This window comes from Rana temporaria, chromosome 1 (genome assembly GCF_905171775.1).
Source record: "Rana temporaria chromosome 1, aRanTem1.1, whole genome shotgun sequence".
Lineage (NCBI taxonomy): Eukaryota > Metazoa > Chordata > Amphibia > Anura > Ranidae > Rana > Rana temporaria.
In genome coordinates this window covers 220,665,374-220,689,308 of record NC_053489.1, presented here as the reverse complement: position 1 = coordinate 220,689,308, position 23,935 = coordinate 220,665,374, and the positions used below count along the sequence as shown (strand labels likewise).

Below are 23,935 nucleotides of genomic sequence, written 5' to 3'. Positions count from 1 at the left end.
TATTGCAACGGCCGCCATTTTATTCTCTAGGGTGTTAGAATAAAAAATATATATAATGTTTGGGGGTTCTAATTAGAGGGAAGGAGATGGCAGTGAAAACAGGCAGGGGAAGCTCTATTAGCATTGGTGGTTGTCTTACCTACGGCCACCACAAGATGGCGCCAGATAACAGAAGGAAACATAGGCCTGGAGAAGGCCGCAAAGCCGCGGCCTCAATTACCAGCCGGTTCGGCCCGATGCAATTGCGCGGCGGGGGAGCACGGAAACGCAGGATACCCCAGCTGTGCCGCCCCAGGTGCCAGGTCGCTAATTCTAGTCGCAATTGCGACCTGGCACCCGGGTCAGGGCTGTGGAGTTCGTAGATAAATGTTTTGACTCCTAAATGTTTTGACAATCTAAATTTAGTAGGAGTCGGAGTTGGAGTCGGTGCATTGTTTGCTGACTCCGACTCCAGGTACCCCATATTTCCTCCAACTCCAGGTACCCAAAATTACCTCCGACTCCACAGCCCTGGCCTGGGTTTCGGCGAACCCTGGTATAAAGGATAAGTTCACCTTTCATAACATGTTACACCTATATTCGGTATATAACATGTTATTAATGCACCGGCCCCCAATTTCAATTCAGTTTTAGTTATATAGGTGGATTCAGATGGAGTTAGGCCGGCGTATCAGTAGATACGCCGACCTAACTCGGAATCTGCGCCGACCTAAGTTTAAGTGTATTCTCAAACTGAGATACACTTAAACCTATCTAAGATACGACGGCTTCTGCCGTCGTATCTTAGGGTGCAATATTTAGGCTGGCCGCTAGGTGGCGCTTCCATTGCGCTTGGCGTAGAATATGTAAATCGCTAGATACGCCTATTCACGAACGTACGCGCGCCCGTCGCAGTATCGATACGTCGTTTACGTAAGGCATTTTCAGGCGTAAAGTTATTCCATCAAATAGCTGGACTAGTAATGTTAAGTATGGTCGTCGTTCCCGCGTCGAAATTTTAAAATTTGACGTTGTTTGCGTAAGTCGTCCGTGAATAGGGCTGGACGTAATTTACGTCCACGTCGAAACCAAAACGTCCTTGCGGCGTACTTTGCCGCAATGCACACTGGGATATGTACACGGACGGCGCATGCGCCGTTCGTAAAAAACGTCAATCTCCCCCCATTAATATAAAACACGCCCCCTCAGCCTAATTTGAATTAGGCGTGCTTACGCCGGCCGCATTTACGCTACGCCGCCGTAACTTAGCAGGCAAGAACTTTGTGAATACAGTTCTTGCCTAGCTAACTTACGGCGGCGTAGTGTAAATACGCTACGCCGCCGCAAAGATGCGGCGGTCTATTTGAATCCAGCTAATAGTCTTTTGACTAAAATACCATTTTAATTGTAATCATTGTTTAGTCATCTGAATTGTTTTGGTTATATTTTAGTCTAGTAAAATCTCCAGGAAACATTTTAGTAGACTAAAATTGAATGGGTTTAGTTAGATTTTAATGCATTATTTAACGATTCCTTTAGAATTGACAAGTATATGCTCCTGGAGTAAAAATGTTTATTATTCCTGGTATTACGGTTTGAACATGCACTACAAACACAGATTTAGCCATTGCGATATAGAACGTCTTAAAGCGTCACCTAGCGCCCCCCCCCCAGTTGTGTTCTGGGAACACTCGGCTACCAGAGCACAGCGGGAGCCAGTCAGCAGGCGCAGCGCGACTCGCGCATGCGCCGTAGGGAACCGGGCAGTGAAGCCGGAGCGCTTCACTTCCTGGTCCCCTCACGAGGATGGCGGGGGGCAGCAGAGTGAAGAGCGATCGCTCGTCCTCTGCTGCGGATGGCGCTGGACTCCAGGACAGGTAAGTGTGCCGATATTAAAAGTCAGCAGCTGCAGTATTTGTATTTGTAGCTGCTGACTTATAATATTTTTTTTTTCAGCGGACATCGGCTTTAATAAATAAAACAATGTTTCATTAATATAAATGTGGCTTTCTGCAAACAGAAGTACAAGTTGAAAATATAAAACAAAAACAAAAAACTGTACACTCTGTTGGCTGTAAATATTATTGTATTTATTATTATTATTTATATTATATTATTAATGCCATTTCACATATTATCTAAATATATTAACATCATTAAATATAAAAAATAAAATAAGAAAAGCCTTTTTCTTATTTCTTTTTTTCTTTTAGCAGCTTAGTAGAACCCCCAAACATATTCTTACGTGGTACTGCTGTGTTCATTTTGATGTCAAATTTCAATTTAGTTTTAGTCATAGTCTTTTGACTAAAATACCATTTTAATCATCTCAATTGTTTTAGTTTCAGTCGTATTTTAGTAGACGAAAATATTTTAGTAAACGAAATGAACACTGGCTACAAATCCTGTAGCTGCTGACTTCTAATAAATGGACACTTACCTGTCCAGGTATTCAGCATCATCCTCACCTGAACTGCTTCTTCGTATGTCTTCAGGTCCTCAGCGCCGGCATTTTTACTGTGGGCAGCTGGCTCTTACTTCTTGCAGCTTTACAGCCAGCTGCCCACTGTGCATGTGAATGGTCCAGCAATCTTCTGGGACTTACAATGTGTCCTAGAGGGATGAGGGCAGAGGAAGAACTTCTGGGGGATCGCCATGGTGATCTAAATTGAAGTGTGAGCGGGTACCTGTCAAAACCAGGTACACTTTTCCTCCATTCTAAAAAAAGGTGCCAAACCGGTTATATTTCTTAAAGTGTATGTCTGAGCAAAAGTTCTCCCCTGCTGAACTATAGAACACCTCCACCTTATGTTAAGACTTATGACTAAGGGTGTTCTTTAGCCCAGCAGGGTTCGACAACACTGATTTCAGTGCAACAGGGGCAAATATGTCAGCTCAAATTTAAAGCGGAGCTCCACCCAAAAGTGAAAGTTCTGCTTTAGACCCCCTCCCCAAATGGGACGTGTGTACGTACGTGTGTGTGTGTGTGTACCTGGTTTTGACAGGCACTTCCGCTCGGATCACCTAGGCGATCCGAGGAAAGTTTGTCCCTACCCGCAGTTATCTGGGACACATCACAAGTCCCAGAAGACTGCTGGGACCTGTGGAGACCGTGGTTTAGGTGAGCCCAGAACTGGATCCTGGGACAGCCGTGTGTCTGTTTATTAAAAGTCAGCAACTAAAGTTTTTGTAGCGCCTGACTTTTCATAAATACAAATATGCCTGGAGCTCCTCTTTTAAGACCTCATGTACACTGCTGCCGGTAAACGGACGTTTAGGAGCGACTTGCAGATGTCTATGCAAGTCGCACATGAAATTACCAACTGTAGTGCAACAACTACTTTTTCAAATTGGTACGGCACCGCAAAGTTGGCATTGCACTGATTTGAACAGTGCCATTGTTGACAATAGGGTGCATCTTGTCATGTGATTTGACCTGTAAAATTACATGACAAGTTGTTCCAGTGTTATTGGGATAATTGTCAAATCTTAATTAACCACTTAAGCCCCCGGACCATTTGTCTGGTTAAAGACCTGCCCACTTTTTGCGATTCGGCACTGCGTCGTTTTAACTGACAATTGCGCGGTCGTGCCACGTGGCTCAAACAAAATTTACGTATTTTTTCCCCCACAAATAGATCTTTCTTTTGGTGGTATTTGATCACCTCTGTTTTTTTTTTTTTTTTCGCTATAAACAAAAAGAGAGCGACAATTTTGAAAAAAAAATGCAATATTTTTTTTTTTTTTTTGCCATAATAAGTATCCCCAGAAAATGTAAAAATATCTAAAAAAAATAATTTTCCCCTCAGTTTAGGCGATACGTATTCTTCTACATATTTTTGATAAAAAAAAAAAACGCAATAAACGTTTATTGATTGGTTTGCGCAAAAGTTAGAGCGTCTACAAAATAGGGGATAGTTTAATAGCATTTTTCATAAAAAAAAAAAATAATAATTGTTATTACTAATGGCGGCGATCAGCGATTTTTATCATGACTGCGACATTATGGCGGACACATCGGATACTTTTGACACCATTTTGGGACCATTGTCATTTTTACAGCAAACAGTGCTAGAAAAATGCACTGATCACTGTAAAAATTACACTGGCAGTAAAGGGGTTAACCTGTAGGGGGCACTGAAGGGGTTAAGTGTGTCTCATGGAGTGCTTGTAACTGTTAAGGGGTGGGGTTTGCGTGACACGTCACTGATCGTTGTTCCCGATGACAGTGACAACACGATCAGTGACAGTGTCACCTAGGCAGAACGGGGAGATGTTGCGTTTACACTGACATCTCCCCGTTCTTCAGCTCTGTGCCCCGATCGCGGGACACTCGTGGCGATCGGGTACGCGGGCGCAGTCACGGAGCTGACGGCGGCAAGCGTGCGCACGAACACACAGCTCGCAAATTAAAGGGGACGTACCTGTACGCTAGAGCTGCACGATTAATCGCCAAGAATCGTTATCGCGATCTTTTTCCCCTTGCAATTCTTGCCACAGGGCTTCATGATCTTTGACATGAAAAGAATTTTCTCTCTGCACTTTGGTATGCAAAGAATTTCCTGTCTGTTCTCAGCCAAAAGTCAAAGTCTGGGCAGCCTGCCAAGTTTTGAAAACCTTCTTTATCAGTGGAAAGTTAAGTCTAAACATTGATATCACATCAAAGAAATAAACTTCTGTATGTAAATTAGGAACGTTTAACCACTTAAACACCAAACCTTTTTCTGACAGCTCTTTTCAAGTTAAAATCATTTTTTTTTTTTGCTAGAAAATTACTCAGAACCCCCAAACATTATATATTTTTTTAGTAGAGACCCTAGAGAATAAAATGGCGGTTGTTGCAATATTGTATGTTGCACTGTATTTGCGCAGCGGTCTTTTTAAATGCATTTTTTTTTGGAAAAAATTACTTTAACGAAATTAAAAAAAAACTAGCCAGTAAAGTTAGCCCATTTTTTTTTTTTTTTTTGTATAAATGTAAAAGATTTTACGCCGTGAGAATCGTGATCTTCATTCTAAGCAAAAAAATTGTGATTCTCATTTTGGCCAGAATCGTGCAGCTCTACTGTACGCCCATTTGCTCAGCCGTGCCATTCTGTCGACGTACACGGTCGTGCGCCGGTCGGGAACTGTTTAAACAAGCTGAAGTTAGAATGCCCAGGAGGTGGGAAGATCTGATTGATCATGTGACCACTGCCATTGGCGATCACAGTGGTCACATGATTGGCAGCCGGTGACTCCTTATCAATACTAGAAACCTGGAACTGTCTTTGACAGATTGGTCACTGTGCTGGGAGCGCAGGAAACTCTGACACCCGTGTGTGTGTTAAATTCCACCCTCGTGGGTGGCAACATATTAAATGAGATTGTACAATCAGATTATATAGTGTATGATCAGAAGAAATCCGATTATATAGTGTATGATCAGAAGAAATCAGATTATATAGTGTACGATTAGAAGAAATCCGATTATATAGTGTACGATTAGAAGAAATCCGATTATATAGTGTATGATTAGGAGAAATCAGATTATATAGTGTACGATTAGAAGAAATCCGATTATATAGTGTATGATTAGGAGAAATCAGATTATATAGTGTATGATTAGAAGAAATCAGATTATATAGTGTATGATCATAAGAAATCAGATTATATAGTGTATGATCAGAAGAAATCAGATTATATAGTGTATGATTAGGAGAAATCAGATGATATAGTGTATGATTAGAAGAAATCAGATTATATAGTGTATGATTAGAAGAAATCAGATTATATAGTGTATGATTAGGAGAAATCAGATGATATAGTGTATGATTAGAAGAAATCAGATTATATAGTGTATGATTAGAAGAAATCAGATGATATAGTGTATGATCATAAGAAATCAGATTATATAGTGTATGATTATAAGAAATCAGATTATATAGTGTATGATTAGAAGGAATCAGATTATATAGTGTATGATTAGAAGAAATCTGATTATATAGTGTATGATTAGAAGGAATCAGATTATATAGTGTATGATTAGAAGGAATCAGATTATATAGTGTATGATTAGAAGAAATCTGATTATATAGTGTATGATTAGAAGAAATCAGATTATATAGTGTATGATTAGAAGAAATCAGATTATATAGTGTATGATCATAAGAAATCAGATTATATAGTGTATGATTATAAGAAATCAGATTATATAGTGTATGATTAGAAGGAATCAGATTATATAGTGTATGATTAGAAGAAATCTGATTATATAGTGTATGATTAGAAGGAATCAGATTATATAGTGTATGATTAGAAGGAATCAGATTATATAGTGTATGATTAGAAGAAATCTGATTATATAGTGTATGATTAGAAGAAATCAGATTATATAGTGTATGATTAGAAGAAATCAGATTATATAGTGTATGATTAGAAGAAATCAGATTATATAGTGTATGATTAGAAGAAATCAGATTATATAGTGTATGATAGGAAGAAATCAGATTATATAGTGTATGATTAGAAGAAATCCGATTATATAGTGTATGATTAGAAGGAATCAGATTATATAGTGTATGATTAGAAGAAATCAGATTATATAGTGTATGATTAGAAGAAATCAGATTATATAGTGTATGATTAGAAGAAATCAGATTATATAGTGTATGATAGGAAGAAATCAGATTATATAGTGTATGATTAGAAGAAATCAGATTATATAGTGTATGATTAGAAGGAATCAGATTATATAGTGTATGATTAGAAGGAATCAGATTATATAGTGTATGATTAGAAGAAATCAGATGATATAGTGTATGATTAGAAGGAATCAGATTATATAGTGTATGATTAGAAGAAATCAGATGATATAGTGTATGATTAGAAGGAATCAGATTATATAGTGTATGATTAGGAGAAATCAGATTATATAGTGTATGATTAGAAGAAATCCGATGATATAGTGTATGATTAGGAGAAATCCGAATTGTATAGTGTAAAGTTAGAATAAAGGGGACTGTACAATGAGATGGGCACAGCCAGCATTGGCTTTGCCATTCCTTCTATGGTAGGACTATTCCCCAGACAGGCCTGGCACTACACAGTGATTGGTAGGCCTGTAGGAGATAGTAGGAGGAGCGGGGGGGGGGGGGGGGCCGTATGTGGAGAGCAGTCGTTCCTCTGGGGGTCATGTACTCTCTCCCCCATACACACACACATGGAGAATAGAGTGAAGTAGGGGTATAGAGGGTGAGTGCCCACCCCGGTGCCCCCCACATACACTTATCCAATGACACGCTCTCACCTCACCGCAGCCACATAAACAGGAAGACGATCCTCGTCCCCGTTGCCGCCATTCAGAGTTAAGCCCGGCTGACCAATCACAGGTGCTGATGTCAGCAGTGGGCGGTCCGCACTCACCTTTCACCCCTGGGAGCCGTACGGCATGGGTTTGCGGGGCTCGGTGCTCCCAGGATCGTCTTCCCCTCTGGAGGAGTGAGCGGGGTCCGGGTGTGCGCCAGTCATGGAGTTGGGATGCCGGGCGGTGTGGAGGCGCTGTGCCGGGAACTGGAGGACTTTTATGGCTGCTGCAGTGACTCCAGCCAAGGTGACCCGGGGGGTGATGTGTGTCCGGGATCCCCCCCTCCTCTCCCCGGCTCCATGGATGAGGAGGAGGCTGTGTATGAGCGCTCGGAGCCGCCTGTGCTGGAGCTGTCAGTGTGAGATCAGTACATCGGAGCTCTTCTGTCCTTCCTGCCGGTCACTGCAACCTCCGGATCTCACCAAGGATTACTTCTACCTCCTCCAATGGTAAGACGGCATTCACCTATATTTATTATAATTGCCATCACCATAATCGTCACCACCATTGTAATTACCACCATCAAAACCATTGTAATCACCGCTGCCATCATAATCGCCACCGTCCTCACCATAATCATCACCAACATAATCATCATAATTGCCGCCACCACCACCATAATCATCATAGCCACCACCATGAACTCAAACGTGGCCACCACTATAATCATCATAGCCACCACCACCATAAAAGCCACCGCCACTATAATTGCCATAAAAGCCGCCACCGCCACTATAATTGCCATAAAAGCCGACGCCACTATAATCGCCATAAAAGCCGCCGCCACTATAATCGCCATAAAAGCCGCCGCCACCACCATAATCATAATCGCCATCACCACCTTCATCTGTCACTGCTCGCCCAGGGTTAGTGCTTGTTTTTTGACATAATTTGACAAATTAGCAAAGTGGCGGCGGCTTTTATGGCGATTATAGTGGCGGCGGCTTTTATGGCGATTATAGTGGCGGTGGCTTTTATGGTGGTGGTGGCTATGATGATTATAGCAAAATGACTTCTGTATAGAAGTCGATGCAAGTCGCCCCCGAAGTCGTACAAGAACCTTTTTCTAAGTCCGAGCGACTTGCACCGCTCCTATTAGAACGGTTCTATTCACTAGAATGGGACGCGACTTGTCAGGCGGCTGCGTCGCCTGTAGAGTCGCCCCAGTGTGAACCGGGTCTAAATCTTTTTCTGACACTTGTTTCTTAAGTTGAAATCAATATTTTTTGCTAGAAAATTACTTGGAACCCCCAAAAATTATATATATATATATATTTTTTAGCAGAGACCCTAAGTAATATAATGACAATTCATTGAAAGGGCTCTTGCGCTATCTGTGCTACAACTAAGGGGGCACTGCTGCAGTTACCTGGAATCGGTCCTAGCCGGGAAAGTGTGAATGAGATATATGATAGTGACTGCGCTGTGTGGGGAAGGGGGAAGTGCAAAAACAAAATAGAAAAGCAAATGGAAAAGCTAAATGCCCCACTATTGGACAATAGCTGAAATGCAACCTAAGTTAAAAGGGTGGGGAGTCTGGTAAATAAGTGAGCGACATAACATAAATTACTAATTACTACAAATACATAGTAGACATAGTTTTACATGGAAAACATGTGAATCCAAGCTGCTATTATCAAAATACACAAAAAACACAAAATGGTGATGTGAAAAGTGGTGCAAAAGTCCAAATGCAACACAATCCAAGTGCTGTCCCAGAAGAGGAACACAAATAAATGAAAACGTATAAAAATAAAGACTCGAGTGTCCAGAAAATATTAACAAATACAGTCTTAAAGTGCGCTGTGAGCGATGATAGGGGCCCAGGAGGGTATCCAGTGATGGGGCAGCAGGCTTCGGTGCACACACCTCAAGTGGTATAAGAGGCTCACCTCAGGGCCGTAGCACGGACAGCCCAAAAACACTTAGACACTGTATATTCAAACGCTCAGCAGGGGTAGAGGTGACGTAATGATCTCCACATCAGATGGTCATGTCAAAAATGAAAAACAAGGGCAAACATGGCATGATACTGTAACTGTAGGTGAGAAAGGTAATGAATCGCATGCACTCACATGGAGGCCGTGAGCAGTGGACCTATCTCCTACGAACAGCGAGTTTGTGCGATCTGGTCAGGGTTCTTGATAGGTGCACTTCCTCTGGTTTTCGTTACCACCTGGGCATCCACTGGGTGTAGGGTGCTCGGAGGGGTATAGGGACAAAGAACAAGAGGAAGGCAATAGTACAGCTCCGCATACAAGGTTTATTATAAAAGTAAAGTAAAAAACTCACATTTCCAATGACAAGGTATTTCCAAACAAAACGAGCGCCGCGCTCGTGTTCCTCCCGTCAGAGTGTGTGGGGTCTAGTACTTCCTGTCCCTACGCGTGGCGTCACATCACGTGACTTCATCAGGGGATACATGATAGGTGTACTAGTGACAATTGTTGCAATATCTTATGTCGCACTGTATTTGCCCAGCGGTCTTTCAAATGCAATTTTTTGGGGAAAATACACTTCAATGAATAATAATGAAACCGTAAAGTTAGCCCAATTGTTTTTGTTTTAATGTGAAAGATGATGTTACGCTGTGAGAATATTGAGAGAATCGTGATCTATCTTCTAAGCCAAAAAAATGGGATTCTATTTTAGCCAGATTCGTGCAGCTCTAATATTAATAAATAAAAAGTATTGAGTAATTTGTAGATCAAAGCTAAAAAAAAAAAAACAATCAACATCCAAATCCCCATGTATTACAATGGTGGGTATTGACATATCCGCACTCAGTGCCCGGGAATCCAAAACCTACATGAGCTACTTCTGAGGTTAAACTGGCCATTTTTGCCCCATAGACTCAAACAAATCAAGTGTTTTCTTGCTCATTTTCCAGGCACTCCTCCATGTGGTTTCCATTGGCTAAAACAAAAATAAGTGAAACTTGAAAACACTTCTAAAGTCATAACGCACAAACCTGCTAAAAGAAAAATATGCCTGAAGCCACATTGAAAATTGCTAAAAAAAAAAAAAAAAAAAAAATTCCCAGTTAGTAACCCAACAGTCTTGTTGGCGTGAGCATTTAACATTATTTTATTTTTTTGCATCCCAACAACAAAAGAATGTGAATTGGACGTTTTCCTACCAGGCTTTCAAAGGGCCTACAGGTTTGGCAGTCCCAATTATTGAATATTGTACAGAGCTCCATAACTTTTTATTACCTACTGAGGCCCCTTGAGCTCTATCCGTCTTAAGAAAAGAAGAAATGATATAACAAAGTGGTAGCAGTGGCATCTCACTTCCTCATTATTCCAGGCATGTGATCTGGGTACAGTCATGACACTTGATTTCCTAGTCTCTACATGCAGCTGTGACCACACCTTCAGACAGTTTTTTTGGCTGGTCTTTTTTTCTTCTGTAACTTGTATGTAGAATAATGTGTCACGTCTAGTAAAACTATGATAACTATTGATATCTTTTTTTTTTTTTTTTTTATGTCTGTTTCTTACAGTGACCGATCGTTTGATGTTAATGTCCCGGAACTGCAGAAGAAATACAGGGATCTCCAGAGGTCACTTCATCCAGATTACTTTAGTCAGAAGCCACAGGCATGTTCCACAACTCAGCAAGAAGTACTATAAAGTCCCCCTTTTTGGTTTATATACCAAAAACTGAAAAACATAGAGGCTGCTATTGCTGACTTTTCTTTCTGAAAATGCTAGTTTCCTGGCTTTCATGCTGCATGACGTTGCAATGACATTGAGTCTGAGACAATAACGAGGAAGATAATCCTAGCTCTTAACTATTTTCTAAAATGTTTCCTACCCATCCTGCATACCCTTTTCAGAGAAAAAAAGGTTTGTTTGCACTTGTCTTAATGCAGTCACATGACCCTATGGTGTTAATTTACTAAAACTGGAGAGTGCAAAATCTGGGGCAGCTCTGCATAGAAACCAATTGTCTTCCACGTTTTATTGTTAAAGCTTCATTGAACAAGCTGAAGTTAGCTGATTGGCTACCATACACTGCTGCACCAGATTTTTCACTTCAGTTTTACTAGATCAGCTCTCCTGCTGCAGGGGAGAGTTGGAAGCGCCAACAATGGCTGGGTCATGGGATCCCACGACATCATGGCTTCTGGAATTCACAGCCGTTGGCATGCACTCCCTTACACAGCTGCAGGATGGGCTGACAGAGCCAGATTAAGAAGGTAAGTACACAGATACACCCCCCCTTCTTTTTTTTGGGGGGGGGGGGGGTAGGTAGGAGGAGAGGTGAGGGGAACATTTTGAAGAATAGTAAGTGTCAGGCTTTACCACCACTTTAGATTTTGGAGTTCTACATTTTCAAGCTAAATGCTTGTTGCAGGTTTGTCACTCAAAATGCATTAAAGCCAGGGACAGCCAGACAACTAGCATTCACAGAAGAAAGTCTTCAGTGGAAGCCCTTATCTAAGACCCACTTCAAGTATAACTAAAGGAAAAACATTTGCATTTTGTATAGAGTGGAGGGGGGATTGGCACATCTGTCAGGGTTTTATTGCTGAAAATCGAGAAAAGGCCAGCACACAATCCATAGATGGGTGTATACTTCAGCGCCAATATTATATATCTGAAATTAACTCCAAATACATTTTAAAGCTGCTCCTCTGAAAAAAAGTAGTATATACTTGATTGCAATTGTGAAAATGTGTAGATGGAGGGCGCTATACTACAATAGTGGGCTTGAAATTACCAATCCACAATAAATATAGTGAAAAAATAACAAGTTAGCATATAGTTATATGTGCCAAACCTATGAAAATTCTATATAAATAGACCACCAATGGTGCTAGAAATAAATATAGTCCCAAAATGAGTGTCCAAATGAATCCACCAACAGATTCTCTTGATAACTTGTGAAATAGTTGTTTGTAGGGCTGCAACTAACGATTATTTTAATAATCGATTAGTTGGCCGATTATTGTTTCGATTAATCGGATAATGGACAAAAAAAATTTATTTTTATTTTTTGGGGGCCAATTTGTTGTTGGGCAGATTACAAAACACAAATTGCCGCAAAAAACACATTGCATGCTTTTCTGCAGCTTCTCCATTGAAGTATATTGAACCAAAAAAAAACAAAATAGCACCGTTTTGCGTTAAAAAGTCATTGCCTTTTCCAAATAAGCAGCAGCTGAAAAAAAATCATGGATGTGAACGTGTCCCATAGGAAAACATGTAAATGAACTGTAGTGTGTTTCTGCAAAAAGCACCAAAAAAACAGAGGTGTGACCCCAGGCCTGAGATGTTTAGTAACATAATGGGGTTAAAAAAATAAAATAAGTACAAAAAGAGCAAATAATCGCTACTGTAAGGGGTTCATTTTTTACTGTGGGACAGTGAAAGTAATATTTACAGTAGTGATTTGCCTTTTTGTACTATAAAGGGTTAATTTTAGTTTTTTTAACCCCATTATGTTACTGGCCGATTAATCGATTATGAAAATTGTAATCGATTAATTTCATAATCGATTAGTTGTCGATTAATCGATTAGTTGTTTCGGCCCTAGTTGTTTGCTTAAAGTGATGTCATTCCTCCACCAAACGTTAATGGTTGCCGTCACCCAAAGTGCTCAAAACTGAATGCGCTTACCAGAGCAATCTGACCTCTTTGATTAAAAAGAAAGTCAGATAGAGCTTTAGCAGGATTGTGCCTGCACACATGCCAGAAAGAACAGGAAATTGTTTCGGTAACCTCTCCCTCGGATCCCCAGGTTAGGTATATAAAAAAAACTTGAGGAAAATCCATAGCATAATACTGTTTTATTATATTAAAAAAATCTTTAAAAAACTTTTGCCAAGTGGCCTCTTACATAGCAGGTGCCTACCCGACACTGGTGCTGCAGACTTTACTGATTTGTCCTGGGTTCCGCTGTCTTTCCACCTCCTTGGTAGGTGCGTTCCTCCAGAGCAGAGAACATCCACAGCGCCGGAGATGGCGTCGGGTGAGCACGTGACCAGTAAGAATGAGCTCTGGCGTGTTAGCATAGTACACGTGCAGAGCCCGCCAGGAAGTCTGCACGGCGCTGTGCTAATCACAGCCAGGGAGACATTGTCCCGATGCTCGGCTGTAGAGATCGGGAAATGTCTCCCTGGCTGTGATTAGCGCAGCGCAGACTTCCTGGCGGGCTCTGCACATGTACTATGCGAACACGCCAGAGCTCATTCTTAGTGACCAGGTACTGCCGCCGACGTACGTTTCGTTGGATTACATCTTCAGTGAGTGTACCTGGTCACTAAGGATCATGTTCTTTGTAGTTGCGTGTAAGATTTCATTGGAACCCAGACGGAGTTCGAATGGCCAATCGTATAGCAGCCTCTGTGCCGGTTAGCTTAACAATTGCATTGCCATATATTAGAGACTTTTAAAATATCCTCACACTAAAAAACACTTAAAAGACTGCATTATAATCAACAATGTTCCAATGCATTAGATATGAATAAGGTATTAATAGGATCCCCAGCTGGATCACAATAGACAAACACTAATGTTATGAAGATTTAGGGCTGCTTACCACAACATCACTGGGAAAGACAACCATCTATTAAACCAGGGGTCTCCAAACTTTCTAAACAAAGGGCCAGTTTACTGTCCTGAAGATTTTAGGGGGGCCGGACTGAGACCATTGGGGGTAGAAAAGGCCCCTACATCAGTGGGAAAAATAATGCTCCATAAATCCGCACCATTATTGTCAGTGGGAGGAATTATGCTCCATTGTTGATGTCATTGGGAGGAATTGCACCCTATTATTAATGTCCTTGCCTTGGCCCCATCGTTGGTGTCATTGGGAGGAATTGCACCCTATCATTGGGAGCAATTGTGCCCCCTTCATTGGTGTCAGTGGGGGAAATATGCCCCATTGTTGGTATAAGTGGATGAAATGGTGCTCCAAGGGCCGGATAAACATAAGCAAAGGGCCGCATCTGTCCCCCGGGCCGCAGTTTGGAGACCACTGCATTAAACCAATGGAGATATAAAATAAAACATAAAAATATACTTAGAAATTAAATGAATGAAAGGTGTCACCCCTCTTTGTCCCTCCCGCTTTTAGATGTACAATGATGGATGCATCATTACATATAGCGGTTCCCCACTTTATGAATCTTTATACTCCCCCAATTGATTGGTTAAATGGTGTAGTAATTATATGGCCCTTCTCCCACTAATGGTCTATTGAATTGTGATCAATCATTAGCCAAAAAAACTATTTAGATCCAATTCAATGTTCCTACCCAATGGCTGCATAGTTCTAAGTCTATGCAACCATTTGGTCTTGTTTTGAGAGATACTTGTGGTCATGTGTGTCCCTCTCCAATGCTTGGAGATTTTGTCGATCCCATAAAAGGTGCATAGTCTGGGATCACTTGCGTGATGGCTTGTAAAGTGTCTGGACACACTATGATTTGGAAAGCTTTTCTTCATATTCGCCAGATCCATAGATCGTGATACAAAAACACACAATACACCAACATTGGACAGAGCAGACAAGTATGACATGTTTATTATTTTACAAAGTTTGCAATCACTTGCATTTATTACTGCATGCATCTCAGAGCAGGAAAGAAATGAGGACAGAGTGCCCACAGACTGTAAAAAAAATGTCCCACTACATCCATTAGATTATAGCAGATGTAAAAAGAAGCAGGTTATTCCCACGGATTTCTTCTAAGGCTGGATTCACACCTGCAGATTTAGTGCTTTTTGCATTACAGTCCCTTTACCATGGTTTCCTATGGAACATGTTCTGTAGTGCAAAATGCTAAAAGCACTAAAAATGCATAGGTGTGAATCTCGCCCATTTAGCAGTGAATGACTATTGCACAATTTTTTGAACTGCTTTAGAACAACAGTATTGTGATACTGAACCCGATCCCAGGTGCTCCCTTATCACGACAAAGATGTTAACACATTTTATTTTTTTATTCTGTATATTTATTTTGCATCAAAACACCTACCCTGTGTTTTTAAATAAAGTTTTTCTGCTTTCTATTTTAGGTTGAGCGGGATATTTCTGATCAACAATCTTCTTTAGTTAACAAAGCGTACAATACGTTGCTGTCTCCATTAAGCAGAGGAATTTATCTGGTAAGTTTATTGCAGGAGTCATCAGTCTTTTTTTACTTTTAATTCTGACAGGGTTAGAAATGTTCATCATATGTAAGAATTTGAGCTTCATCTCTTTCTTCTAAAAGCAGTAGATCCAATATCTACATAAAACTGTAAAAGGCATATAGGCTTAACGTGGATGTGAACTTTCACATCTTCATACCATCCCCTCTGAGTGATTTAAACTCTCCTGCGCTATATATATATATGTATATGTATGTATATATAATTTCCCGCTCACTGATTGGTTGCTAGAGGTTACTGCACAATATTACCACTCAATGATTGGTTGCTAGAGGTTACTGCACATTACCGCTCACTCATTGGTTGCTAGAGGTTACTGCACATTATTACTGCTCACTGAATGGTTGCTAGAGGTTACAGCACATCGATACCTCTCACTGGGTAGCAGGCAGTATTGTGGTGTATAATGCAAGTACAGTTGGTTGGATGCAGTTTGGGGTGATGGTGGCAGCATTGGTGTGAGGGGCAGAGATCATATCTCCCCTATAATAATTGGGAGTAAGGTGATAAGATGCCAGAGGTGGGGTACAGGAGGGGTGAGGCTGATGACAGGAGGCAGGGTGGTAGGATGCCAGAGGTGGGGTAGAGAGGGGTGATGGAAATGTTGCTGACAATGAGTAAGGTGGTAGGATGTCAGCATAGGGGGTGATGGATGGGTGGAGTTGTAGGAAGCTGGCAGTGGTGTACAGAGGGGATGAAGAGGAGTATGACCATGGGGGTAGGGTGGTTGGATGCTAGAGGTGAGGTACAGGGGGAACATGGGAATATTGATGACAGGGGATGGGGTGGTGGGATGGCAGGCACAGGGGGATGATGGAGGTGATGGTGACAGGTGGTTGGATGCCAGGCACAGGGGGATGATGAGGATGGAGGTGATGGTGACAGGTGGTGGGATGCCAGGCACAGGGGGATGATGAGGATGGTGCATGGAGGTGGTGACAACATATGCCAGATGGCATAAATATCGTCGGTGCTCTGTGTGTGTGTGTGGTCACAGTTCACAGGTGGCTGGCAGTGGTGATTTTGCTCGGGATGCTGTCGATGTCGGGCAGCAGGACTGAGTGTATGCAATACCTTGATACTTTGGCCGACTGGCTCCTCAAGGATTGCTGGGTGGCGCGGTCCATCCTGGTGAACAGACCAGGGAGCTGCTCGGCGGCTACAGCTGTGGCCATTATCTGTGCTCTGCACATGGCAGTGATCTGAGGAGCGCAGCAGAAGAGGAGGAGCCGGGGGAGTCTACAAGGGGGGGGTCTATGTTGTTCTTCATAGACCCCCCCCTTGTGTATGTGAACATAGCCACCCTTTTCTGCTGGCCCCTAAGTTGGACTTTACATCCATGTGCAGATGCATTCAGCTCTATAAGAATTGTAGTACATATGGAGCGAAACATGTGACCAGAAATAATGCAACATGCTTGCTCTAAACTAGTAGCAGTGTGGTGCATCGGGAGGATCGGCAAAAAAAGCCTGAAAACAACAGTAAGAGACTTTAGGGGGGGGGGGGGGGGGGTGTCACAAGTTCCAGAAGGCTGCGGGATCACCGCACAGAGCAGGGTCGCTCATGTGCAGTGAGCAGCCAGCTGTGGAGCCGACATGTTTAGTATGGGCAGCCAGCTGTGATTCCTTGCAGCTCCACAGCTGGCTGCCCATTGTAAACATGTCCGTTCGGGTGAGCACAGCTCTTGGACAGGTGAGTGCCCTTTTTAATAAGTCAACAGCTATAGTATTTGTAACTGCTGACTTTTTTTGTGGTAACCAGTGACACGCAGCTTGCATTGTTGATTCCTGTACATATACAAAAGTGCAGCGCTAAGTTTGGTATAAAGTGAACCTGTGCATAGATGGCATTGTATGCAAACTGTATAATAAAAATTAGCTAAGTGACAGATGTCAATTTAAGTGCAGTTATGCAATAAAAATAAATGGTAAAATATGTAATCCAAGAAAAAAAGTGCAAAAATATATATAATTGTATTTTTTCGCTCCATGAGACACACCTAGGTTTAGAGGAAGAAAAACAAATATTCTGAACCAAATGGTGTCCTAAAATATTTACCATTGCCCATGAAGTGCAGCCTGACCATTGCCCATGAAATGCAGCCTGACCATTGCCATCGCTCGGGCTGCTCTGTCTTCTATCTCAGCAAGTGTCAGGACAAGCTGGGAGATCGCTTGTGGGGGCTTGGGATGTATTTACTCCACTCTCCTGCCTCTCTTCCGGTACTAACATGGCGGGGGCGGTGGCGGTGCCTGATGTACAATCATTTAACGGTTGGAGTGAGGGGCGCTAAAATTATATAATGAATTATGTGTCGCAATACGATTGAAGTGATACACAATCTAACCATATACCCAAATCTATGTGAATACATTACAGATAATAGCAGTTGATATGTAAATACAATTGTGCCAAATGATGTGAAATAAAAAGTCCAACAAAAAACATTAAGTGCAAAATTCATTATTTAATTTTAGCGCCCCTCACTCTAACCGTTAAATACATGTAAGTCAGTCACCTGATTTTTTTTTGGGAGCAGCTTCACTCAGTTAATCACTTGGTATATCAAGTTTTAATTAGTGTAATTATTTTGGCGCAAGTTTTCTTTTCTTCCTGATGTACAATCGCTTCATAAGACGCAGAGACATTTTCCCCCATATTTTTTGGGGGGGAAAAAAAGTGCGTCTTGTGGTCCGAAAAATACAGCTGTGATACCCGTCACCACAATGGGATAAAAAGTTTGCCATAAAGCCAGCGACCACCCTTACTCAGGGAGGTCAAACAAGGCTTTTAGAAGAATCAGAGATCCACTAGCAAGAAGCACCCCGACGTTCCTCTCCAGGAAAAATCCACAGACATCAGTTGGGAGCCAGTAATTCTGTTTTTCAGAGCTCTTTATCACGGGCACACCTGGGAAAGTAACCACCCAACTGCTTTCTCACATGTTACTCCTGAATAATCTTCCACAGTACAGTCATGTCCATTCACTTCCACAACTACCTTCACCCTGTTCTTGATTTCTGTACATAGACAAGATATAAAAACTGATGTTAATGGATGCTTTTAGTTTTATTTGGCCACAATTCTGAGATGATAGTTGCTTGATTTAGTCATTTTCAGACTAATCGGGAAACTGACATTATTTCTGTGCTGTGTCTGCTTGCAATGCTTGCCTAGTCTTCTCCCACCTCTTTATATTAACTTCAAGCAAATTCTCAGCCAAGGAAGTTGTCTGTGGCATTGTTGGAGAGTGGTCAGATCATGCCATTCTATGTCTGTGGGCATTCTTAAACATCACTCTGGTTTCTTGTGCTGTTTTTTGAAGTAGTGAGTATATAGCATAGGCCTTCAGGCTTATGGTTCAGAGAAAATAATGATCTATATTCTATGAAATCCTTATTGCTTGTCCTCTTTGTTTGGTACAGTTAGGTCTTCATGGCATTACTTTTACAGAAGGGACAGAGGAAGGCATAGATGCACCGTTTCTGTTTGAAATCCTGGAAGTCAATGAACAGCTTAATGAAGCAACTACTGATGCGGAAATTGAAGAAATAGGAAACGTTGTACAAGGTTATTTTTATTTTATTTTTTTAACAGTGACTTGCAATACATATTATTTTATAGTACAGCTAAACAGTCTATAGAGGTCTGATTAATGCTAAAATTCACACAGGCTCATATTAATAAATACTGTAATATTTTATTTTTTTGTAATCTTTGCTTGCTTAGTAAAGCATATTGATTATTCATTGCGATAAAATATATTTTAAAGACCGATACAGACAGTAATAGGAATCTCACATAAGTTCTAACTTTTCCAAACTGTACTTTAAAATTAGTGTGTGTTATCCCCACAACAGGAAGTGAGGGGAAATCTCTCCAGTGCAATAAATCCTGTAGGCATAGCTACTTTGGCACAGTACAAGCTCCTGTGATTCCAGATAGGTGATAAGGGTGGGAAATTTGGCGGAATGGCTGCTGATTGGACCCGATTTCTCTAAAGTACATACTGTGTGGGTGAAAGGAAAAACCACATGGGCACTTACTCATACATATATACACACATTTATTTTCCCCACAAGTTCAAGACCACAATATCATTTGAGGCACACCACACCTGCCGTGGGTGCAGGCCACTAGTCATGGTGCAAGTAAAGTCAGCATTCAATGGACTTTAAGTGACTTTTGCACCCTGCCAAATTCCTCAACCTAATTTGACAGTAAGGATGAGCTCAAGCGTGTTCGCATAGTTCACGTGCAGAGCCCGCCAGGAAGTGTGCACGGCGCTGCACTAATCACAGCCAGGGAGACATTTCCCGATCTCTGCAGCCGAGCATCGGGACAAGGTCTCCCTGGCTGTGATTAGCGCAGCGCCGTGCAGACTTCCTGGCGGGCTCTGCAAGTGTACCATTCGAAGACACTGGAGCTCATCCTTATTTGACAGCATATCCCAGTGCACCACAATGTACATATTGTGTGTTGGGGTGCATTAAATAATCGGGCCATTGGCATACTTTGACAGTCCATACATTATAAATGATCATCCTTAAAGTGGATGTAAACCCACTCTCATCCTTTCTAAACTACTACCATAGTGCTGATCTATAAGGATATAGATGCCTCCTGCATGTATCCTTGCCTGTGAAATGTCTCCCCTCTGTTATAAGAACTGAAAAACTGCAGATTCTGTGGGTGGGTCTGTTGTCTGGAGCTCTGTGGGTGGAGTCGTGATGTCGGTAGACTCCCCGCCCTCCTCTACACTCCCCTTGTCAACATGCATTTTCTCCTATGCATTCCTTGCACTAAATTCTGCTGTGATCACTAACACCCAGTCAAAATCCAGAAAAGTAACCATGACTTCAGAAAAGGAGTGGGGGTGGGAATTAAAAAAAATAATGCCTGTCTCGGGCTAGTGCATGAGATATGTAAATAACCTGTCATTCACAGCAAGGGGGAAGAACCGACAAAAGTTTTCTCCTGTTCGGCCATTTAGCTCGCTGAAAAAGGAAAAGAGGATTGCTCAGAGCTGGATTAACTTTGTGGCAAGACAAAAAAAATAAGAAATTCAGGTTTACATCCAATTTTAAGACCATGCATGTTGACAAATGACTGTGTACTGCAACACCCAGATAAATATTATTAAGCCTTTACAGAAGAGTCAAGGGTTGCAAATGTCATTTTGACCAAAAAAGGTATATAAAATGTAGAATAACGTGGTGCTGTACTGCAACTGAAGGTAGTCTATATTAGTAAAATGAAGCATTAGAACCTTATCCTTATTTTGCTAGGACTGATGACTGTTCTAACTATCGAACAAGCCTCCCTAGGACATCAGCAAGTTTAAAGTACTGCTGAAGGTGATTGGAAGCCGCCTAGCTTGTTTTATAGTCAGCATTCCTATTTTGGGCTGTGATTAACTTCCTCAATTGGAGCGGAAGCTGTTGAAAGCTTGCTAATTAATTGCAATGTAAAGGGCTTGTAAAAGCTTCTTGTACACATTGCTATTTATACAAGATGAAATCTGTTAGCGCAAGGCTTTAGATTACATGATTTTATACGTGGACACTGCCACATAGCGCTTGCTTCTCTCAGACAAGTTTGATGACTAGCCCATTTACTCTAGTTTTATAATTAAAAAAATGGCTATATACTTGGTAAAAAAATAGCTACATGTTGGCTTTATGTGATGTTGTTGCAATTTATTTATTTTTTTCCTTCTTCTCTTAGAAAAATGTCAGATGTTGACTGAAAATGTCAAAGAAGCCTTTCAGAAAGGTAATGATGAATTTAGTGTAATTGTATCTTTTAAAAGATTTTCGGGATTAAAAAAAAAACACAAATATCATACTTGCCTAGGTGGATGCAGCATCCGTCCACTGTCGCCTCCTAAGACTGAGAGCCGTGTGATCAAAGGCTGCTGATCACTTAGTTATTGGTCTTCAGTGAGCAGAGAGTGGTGACTACCAGTCTGTGGTGGGGGGGGGGGGGTCTGTTTCAGGCTCTCGGGGGTGCTCTGAAAGGCTGAGCCAGTCACTCTGTTGTAGGGGCAGATGGGATTTGTAGTATTTTTTTTCATTCACAGATCCTTTGCATAAATGATGTGGCTCTGCAAACAGAACCACACAGAGGTACAACATTTTTCAATTGTAGTGGGTGTTCCAGGGAGAACCCCCCCATTCAGTAGGAGGAGAAGGGGGCCCGTGAAGACTGCGACTATGTCCCCGCATGCTCCCTGAATGTGGCACAGACTTTCGCAACTCTACATCCTCTTACGGGTTCATTATACGCCAGCCAGGCTGGCACGAATGGGATTGGGGGTAGACCCCTGTTGCACCAGGTGCTGCAGGGACCATGGAGATCTCATCCACCTTTTGTGGCGCTGCCCGAAGCTCTATCTATATTGGACGGGGGTGGTTGACACGATTAACGGGGCCTTTCAAACCCAGGTTCCCTTGGAGCCCAAGGCGTGTCTCCTAGGGATTACTGAGGGTATCCTAGCGGAGGATATCCCCAGACAGGCTATAGGCAGGGCCCTGTTCCAGGCTCGCCTGGTGATACTGAGACACTGGAAGGACACTGAACCACCTACAGTGTAGGAATGGATTAAGCAGATGGGGGTCACTTTTAGGTTGGAGAAGGTGGTTTACCAGAGAAGGGGGACCAGTGGCAAATATGAGAAGCTGTGGGCCCGGTGGCTTGATGTTCCGGGGCTTGCCCCGATAGATCTTGTGTACGACAGGTTATTCTAGGTTTGCTTCCAACCGGATTAGGAACGCTTGTACATGCCCCGGAGGGGGAGGGTGGGTGATGGTTGCAGGGAAACTTACAATGATGCGGGGATTTGATTGTAGTGAAATGTTCTGCTATAAGTGTACTCTCCCATGTGATTTTAAATGTGATTATGCTTTGGAGTTTGTAAGCTGTTTTTTACATTTGCTCAATAAAAACCTTTGTTTGAGAAAAAAAAAGACTGCGACTGTTTTATGTTACACGTGTATACATGGGTGTAACATGAAACGTGGTCAAAAAGGCGAACTTTGCTTGTAAAAGATACTATTCATTTAGAGCACATGTATCAAACACAAGGCCCTTGCAGCTGCGGAAATCCCCTTGTTTCTGCCCCCACCTTGTTGCAGCAGAAAAGAGGACAAAGTTTCTCAAGGTCCTGCACGTCTACGTGCAGGTACAGAGGCTTCTCGCTGCTGATCTCCTCCTCCTCCTCCCCCCCCCCCCCCCCCATCTCAGAAGTTGGCAGCAGAGAGGAGGACGGAACTCCTTCTACAGATTCTCTATCTTCCCGGGTCTGACCATTTGGCAGACTCCAGTTTTTCTCTGGTCCTCCTGCACTCTCTGCTTTCCAGATCCACTCCTTCTTCTTTTTTTTTTTTTAATAAGATAAGGGGGGTGCACTGTGAAAGGAGGATGGGGTGCACTGGATATCTAGTTTTACAGATACAACCGGCCCTTTGAGGGCAACTCTAATGCTGTTGCGGCACTCAATGAAATTGAGTTTGACACCCCTGATTTAGAGCGACCCATTTACTTTAAAAAAAATCCAGGCAGCTCTATCCTGGCATAGCAGGGGCAGAATACTTACCTATTTGGCAGCAGTGCAAAACCTCTATTTGCTGTGATAGTAGGTATTATAATAGCTACCCTTTTTCTGTTTCAGATGATCTTGAAGGTGCCAAGAAGTTCTTGACAACAATGAAATACTATACGAATATTCTTGAGCAAGTAAAGAAGAAAATACTTCCATAACTGCTTTTCACCAACGCCTGCAACTTAGAAAATGGAATAATATTCTTCAAGCCTTACACTGCGCTTATTGGAAACGGCGACTGTTTTAGCCCCAATCGCTGCCTGTAATGCATAGTAGATTGTGCTGATCTAGAAGATTTATAATGGTACGTGGTAATGGTACAGTCACTGTTCAACAGATTTTAGTACTGTGGACTGGTTGATTAGCCACCCTTTTTGTAGTAAAAACTAACATGCAGCATTTTTTCCAATGCAACGTGCTACATGGCACGGAACTGGTGGTACACTGCAACACGCATGCATCAGAAGTCTTGCCTTAGCATGTTGTGGCGACATCCATTTTGAATGACACCCCAATGCACTAATGCGTTTAGCATAACGCAATTGGGAAAGTGTAAATGAGCCCTGAACTGTTTAGAGAGTTGCCCTATTATGGGCAATGTTATTGTAGAAAGTTCTATCCACTACAAGAAAGCTACCTTTTTACTATCGTTTGTTTGTTTTTTATTTATATGTGGTGCAATAATATATAATTAAATTTATATATTTTAAGACAATTTGTTTTTTGTTTCTTATTGGCATTTTTATGTTTCTATCTCAAACTGCGCACAACGTATAGACATAAACTGATTTTGTGGTACACAATACCACTGTTGTAATGGGTATCTAGGAAACTATTGATCAT

At 41.8% G+C, this 23,935-nt stretch overlaps 2 protein-coding genes across 3 annotated transcripts in view; one reads left to right on the top strand and one right to left on the bottom strand.

Annotated features, from left to right (window-relative positions):
• CHEK2 (checkpoint kinase 2) overlaps positions 1-7,471 on the bottom strand; it is a 63,576-nt gene extending 56,105 nt beyond the window's left edge. The window contains exon 1 of one of the 2 annotated variants that reach the window (XM_040350728.1): positions 7,384-7,471. The gene's annotated coding sequence lies outside the window, so the exon portion shown is untranslated. The other variant, XM_040350719.1, reaches the window with a different exon arrangement.
• HSCB (HscB mitochondrial iron-sulfur cluster cochaperone) lies at positions 7,397-23,807 on the top strand. Its single transcript, XM_040350740.1, has 6 exons — positions 7,397-7,773; positions 10,830-10,926; positions 15,355-15,444; positions 18,915-19,059; positions 21,217-21,264; positions 23,162-23,807. The coding sequence occupies exons 1-6, from the start codon at positions 7,487-7,489 to the stop codon at positions 23,248-23,250; spliced, it is 756 nt and encodes a 251-aa protein (XP_040206674.1). The 5' UTR covers positions 7,397-7,486; the 3' UTR covers positions 23,251-23,807.
• The last annotated feature ends 128 nt before the right edge of the window (positions 23,808-23,935 follow it).

What these genes read in the sequence shown, in the direction of transcription:
- HSCB (XM_040350740.1), top strand. Translation starts at nt 7,487, where the DNA reads ATGGAGTTGGGATGCCGGGCGGTGTGGAGGCGCTGTGCCGGGAACTGG. An exon ending in AATAGGAAACGTTGTACAAG is followed by an intron (nt 19,060 to 21,216) that starts GTTATTTTTATT and finishes TTCTTCTCTTAG; the next exon opens with AAAAATGTCAGATGTTGACT. An exon ending in CAAAGAAGCCTTTCAGAAAG is followed by an intron (nt 21,265 to 23,161) that starts GTAATGATGAAT and finishes TTTCTGTTTCAG; the next exon opens with ATGATCTTGAAGGTGCCAAG.